The sequence below is a fragment of the Tachyglossus aculeatus genome, chromosome X1 (assembly GCF_015852505.1).
Source record: "Tachyglossus aculeatus isolate mTacAcu1 chromosome X1, mTacAcu1.pri, whole genome shotgun sequence".
Taxonomy (NCBI): domain Eukaryota; kingdom Metazoa; phylum Chordata; class Mammalia; order Monotremata; family Tachyglossidae; genus Tachyglossus; species Tachyglossus aculeatus.
The window spans coordinates 67,906,798-67,912,797 of NC_052101.1; the positions used below are offsets into that span (position 1 = coordinate 67,906,798).

General features: G+C 41.0%; 1 protein-coding gene across 1 annotated transcript in view; it reads left to right on the plus strand.

Annotated features, from left to right (window-relative positions):
- ADAMTS9 (ADAM metallopeptidase with thrombospondin type 1 motif 9) overlaps positions 1–5,549 on the plus strand; it is a 180,059-nt gene extending 174,510 nt beyond the window's left edge. The window contains exons 39-40 of the mRNA XM_038772003.1: positions 4,317–4,411; positions 5,189–5,549. Of these exons, the coding sequence (XP_038627931.1) occupies positions 4,317–4,406 (90 nt within the window). The 3' untranslated portion in view covers positions 4,407–4,411; positions 5,189–5,549. The remainder of the gene's footprint in view (positions 1–4,316; positions 4,412–5,188) is intronic.
- Positions 5,550–6,000: the final 451 nt, after the last annotated feature.

Below are 6,000 nucleotides of genomic sequence, written 5' to 3' on the forward strand. Positions count from 1 at the left end.
TGTTTCTTGTACTCTCTTCAAACTATTGTTTGAAATGTGGAGAAGAAAATTATGTAATTAAATCAAGCATAAATCACTAAAAAAAAGTGAGAGAGAAAAAAGCTCATAATCATGCTTCTCTTATAGTAAATTATTCAACTTGATGTGAACAACTACAAGTAATTAAGAGATCTGCTTAACCATGAAGCTAAAAGCAATAGGTAGACTATGGTGCCTACATATCTGTAATTAGCTGCCTTGAGTTCTGCTTTCGTGAACTTTGGGAAGGTAATACAATGAAAAAAAAGGAGATGGGATCCTTTATGAAAAGCTTCTATTTTGAAAGGCTAGACTGTCCATGTTTTAGAAGAATCATGTTTTTTATCAGCCCTTTGTGTTACAATTATAAGAGACTTGTGTTTGCCATGATGTTCAGTAGTATTCTATTTTCCCAACTTGATGTTTCAGAGGATTCCAATGTCTCTGTTTCCCCAAAAAGTATTTTTCTGTTGTTGGTAAAGCATAATCCATTGGCCATGAACTTAGTCCTGTCCAACATCCATATTCTCCTTCCCAGCTGTATTTAAAGAGAAAGTCTCTCCTGTACTCTAAATCCAACCTCCCTTTCCCCCACCCCCATCCCATGCCTTGGACCCAATGCCCTTTCACCTCTTAAAAACACTTGTTTCTGCTCCCTTTCCCTCTCCTGAGCTACCTCTAGACTGTAAGCTAGTTGTGGGCAGAGAGCATATCTACCAACTCTGTTGCATTGTACTCTTCCAAGTGCTTATAGTGCTCTGAACATAGTAAGTGCTCAACAATGGCATTGATTGATAGATTGATTCAATTTCTCACTGTCTGTCTGCTGGCTCCCCCTCCATCTTCAAATTTGTACAAATATTTCCTAAATTAAAGTAGTCCTCTCTGAATCCCATTCCTGGCACACTCCTTTAGTGGGTTGAGTACGAACTTACAGCCTTCACTTTCTCTCCATCAAACCTCCTTTTGACCCGGTGCAATTTATTTGTACTCCCTTAACTCCATTGCTCACCCAGGTTTCCAGTGAGTTCCTCTCAGCCCAGTTTAATGTGTTCTACTCCATCCTGATCCTCTGTGACTTTGACCTTTTGCTTGCCTTCGACATTGTTGACCACTCCTCACACGCAGAAGTGCTACAAGACCTTGGTTTTGATGACGCAGTACTTACCTGGCTCTCTTCCTACCTCTCTGAACTGCTCCTCAGGCTCTTCTGGCTCTTACCCTCTTACTGGGGGTGTCCCACAAAATTCCGTTTAGGGTTTTCTACCTTTTTTGCTATTTACTTACTTGGAGCTCACTCACATGGCTTCAGCTACCACCAGGTTTTATTCCACAATATTTCCCATTTCCCCCCTATTTTCTCTACCCAAAGTGGCTGCCACACTGGTTCAAACCTTGTCATCACCCAACCAATCAGTCTCCTCCCTGAATTCCCAGCTTTCAACCTCTTCTTCCTTTAATTGATTTTATACACTGCTGCAGAGATCATCTTTCTAAATTGTTGTTTGGCATGCATTTCTCCATTCCTAAAAACCAATCTCCCTCTGTGTGCAGAGCACTGTACTAAGCGCTTGGAAAGTACAATTCAGCAATAAAGAGAGACAATCTCTGCCCACACTGGGCTTACAGTCTAGAAGAAGTAACAGCTGCTTCTTCTTACATATCTATTTTCTTCACCCACTACTCCCCAGCCTTCACTCCACATGCCTCCCATACTGAACTTTTTGCTATGCCTAGCTCTCAATTTTCCTGCCTCTGACCTCCAACCCCTTGCTCATGAGTTTCCCCTCACTAAAACACCCTCTCCTTTCAAATCTGCAATACCACAGACCTTCCCTTCTTCAAAGCCTTCCTGAAATCCCATCTCTTCCAGAAGATATTCCTTGAGTTATTTCTAACACCAGAGATCTCATCATCCCCCAAAATCATTGTCAGCACATGTACTTGTGTGAGCGTGTGCGCGCACACACACACACACACTCACATTTACTTCATTAATCAGTTGATTTATTCATTCTCCATACTTTTGCTATTACCAGTTGTAGGTTTATTCTTCTTCAGCTCCCATTATTTGTAAATAATTTGTATCTATCTCCCTGATTCGGTCATAAGCTCCTTGAGGGCCCGGACCATATCTTTAGCATCTATTGTTCTCAACTAAGTGCTTAGTACAGTGCTCTGTAGTGCTTCCTCAGAACCAGTGAGTAAATGCCTTTGGTTCTTGATGGTTTTGGAGGAAGTGGGCAGACTGGGCCAGCAGAGGGGAGTCTGCCACACTGAAGCCCCAACATCCACAGCCTTTGTCCTTGACACTGACTATGAATATAATACTAGAGAGGCAGTGTTGCCTAGTGGATAAAGCATGGGCCTGGAAGTCAGAAGGACCTGGATTCTAATTCCGTCTCCACTTGTCTACTGTATAACCTTGAGCAAATCGCTTCACTTCTCAGGGCCTCAGTTACCTCATCTGATAAATGGGAATTAAGACTGTGAGTCCCATGTAAGCCCCTGATTAGCCTGTCTTAACCCCAGCACTTAGTACAGTGCCTGGCCTATAATACAAGCTTAACAAATACCATAAAAACAAGATTCAGTGTAAGGTTCAGATGCCGTCCCTTAATACATTTCCTAGAGCCACAACAAAACTTAACAAAACTGAAAAGGACTCTTTCTCAGAGGTTTAGCATAATTTTTATGTATAGAGCTTGCCAAAGACTTAAAATGCTACCAAGGTTTTCACAAATCCTAATTCAGGCATCCCAGGGGTTAGTGTGAATATTTCTCCTGTCTTGGCACTGTAAATGAGACCTCTTCCCCAGTAAGAGGTATACGGTCCAGAGTATGGCTGGGGAGGTCCCAAGATTTAATGGGGAGAAATACTTAGGGTTAAGGCCACAGTGCTGTTACTTGGTCTTTTTTACCACTGGAAAAAGGCCATCAGGGTAAGAGCTACCTGGATTGGGAAAGGCCTTAGAGAAACAGTAGGGTCTAGTAGGTAGGGAATGGGCCTGGGAGTAAGAAGGCCCTGAATTCTAATCCCAGCTCTGACATTTGTCTACTGTGTGACCTTTGGCAAGTCACTTCTCTGAATCTCAGAAATTGGGGATTAAGACTGTGAGCCCCATGCGGGACATGGATTGTGTCCAACCTGATTAGCTTGTATCTATCCCAGCACTTAGTACAGTGCCTGGCACATAATTAATGCTTAGCAAATACCATATTTAAAAAAAGCATCTTGGTAGCCACCGCAATCACTGTCACTCGTGTTACCCAGATATTTTTCAAGATTACACACCCAGAGCAGTCAAATGTAGAGTTATGCATAGAAATAGTCTTTGGTATGCAATAAATAAAGGGAAGGAGCACTAATTAAATCAAGTGTGGGTACAAATTCACATTTGTTTCTATTCTAAGCAGGAAAGTGTGGTTTTAGGAATAGTCAACAAAGGTTGATCCTTATGTCTCTGCTTTCCCAAGGGCCGCTAGATTTAAAGTACTGGGTGGGAGCAGACACCAAGGCCTGGAGATTCCTTTTACTACACATGAGGTGTCATGCTTTATAGACAGATTAACAAGGGCTAGCAATAACCCTTCTACTCTTTTATTATGAACAACCAAAGAAAGGGGAATTTATAGAAAAGCTGGAAAACCAGTTTAGAAGAGATTATAGTTAATACCAAATGATTGCTAGGGGGTCTAATCTACCTTTGTTAGGACATTTAACTTCCTTTAGCAATAAAGGGAATTACCCATGAGTCTAGAGGGAGATCCTGACAGTTTTTGCAGCTAATGAAATGTTTAGTTTCCCTCTTCTCTCCACCAAATCACATACTTAAATATTTGATGAAGTTAGCAATTGCTTTCCCTGCCATTCAGTTAGTTTTTAAATATAGAATGGAGGCTTCTGTTTTTAAATGGTATTTGTTAAGCACTTACTACGTGCCAAGCGCTGGGGTAGATGCAAGATTGAACATAGTCCAAGTCCCCCATGGGTCTCACAGTTTTAATCTACAGATTTTACTACAGATGAGGTAACTGAGGCACAGAGACATGAAGTGACTTGCCCAAGTTCACACAGCAAAGTGGCGGAGTCAGGATTAGAACCCAGGTCCTCTGACTCCCAGCCCCATGTTCTATCTACTAGGCCATGCCACTTTCCAGGCTCCTGCTTGAGAACAGTGTCCCTCCAAGGATAAGAAGCATGTTGTTTGTTGGCTCTGTACATTATGCATTGTGGGTACTAAACAAGTACTGAAAAGCAACAATCCGAGATGGCATCTCTCTCTTTCTGCTTACAGGATGGCACCAAAGTAACAGGGAAATGTGGTGGATACTGTGGAAAATGCACTCCATCCTCTGGAACCGGCCTTGAGGTTCAAGTGTTATAGCTGTGGTAGGTCTTTCCTGAGCGGACTATATTCAGCATATTTCCTGGTTAGCGCTTTTGTTTAAGTGGGCATGGCTGAAACTAGTAGGTGCTCTTAGGTTTATACCATTACCCTTCCCCAGCTTCCCTCTCCCACCTTTGCCAGACAGGAGCAGCGGGACAAAGCCAATCGCCACCCTTATCTGTGGCTGTCAGGGGGAAGAGGCAGATATTTTGTGGGCTTGTTGGAAGCAGACAAACAAGGAATGCCTACAACTCAATCACCACATCCTTGTACAATCCCTGCCTTTTTATCAATCAATCAATCAATCAATCATATTTATTGAGCGCTTACTGTGTGCAGAGCACTGTACTAAGCACTTGGGAAGTACACGATAGCAACATATAGAGACAGTCCCTACCCAACAGTGGGCTCACTTTTTAAATGGTGGCCGCTTCCTTGCAGCACTTGCAGCCTCTTCTTCCACATACTCTAGACCTGCTGGGGAGAAGCAGAATCACTGTGGGGTGGCCGTCTACCTTAATCTCCCTCAGGATCCCACCAGCCCCTATTTCCCCTTTACCTCTCCACTTCTGGTTTAGGTAGCCAATTCCAAGATGCTGGGGCAAATTCACATTTTTAAATGACTTTTGTGGCTGATTTCAATCCCAGGATCTGAAATGTCACAGTTTGATATAAAAGAACAAGTTGAAGGTTCATATGTCCATTTTCAAGAGAGTTAATTGGAGGCAGAAGGCTATTTCATAAGGTCATTGAATAATGCAGGTATTGGTATTTTACAGGTGCTCTCAGGAGGAAGTCAAATTGGATGGATGAAGGATATTATTGCAATACCTCCACCTTCTACTGCGCATGTGTGTGAGTGAGTGTGCATATGGACTTGTGTGTTTGAGTGTATGCATGTATATATATACTATATATATATATATATTTATATATATATATATTGAATAGCCTTAATGATGTAAAATTTAATATTTATGTTTGGAATTATTTATTTTGATTTAATATTTTTGTACGTAAAATGGTATATATTATGGCTGTTTTCATGTTCTTTTGCTTTCTGCAGTCAAACCACTTACCTGTTGTGTGACCTTGGGCAAGTCACTTCACTTCTGTGCCTCAGTTTCTTCATCTGTAAAATGTGGAGTCAATACCTGTTCTCCCTTCTGCTTAGACTGTGAGTCCCATGTGGGTCAGTAACTGTATCCAACCCAGTTATCTTGTATACCCCAGAGCTTAGCACAATGCTTGACACATAGTAAATGCTTAACTAATATCACAATTATCATTATTATTACTATTATTATTATCATTATTATTATTATGTACTCTACATTATATGTAGTAATATGACAAAAGCGATCCTTTATCACCATGGTACTCTATTGTTTACTGTCAATATGTACATTTTTTTATATTGTTGCCAGCTGCCACTACGGTGCTATGTGAGTTTAATAAGGGTATTTTGACATTTAATAGACTTTTTTGTTTTTTTATTTTTTAAACGATGTAACAGCCAATATTAATAGGTTGATATTGCAGAATACAGCATCTATTAACTATGTTAACTACATGTTCAGTTTCATATGAT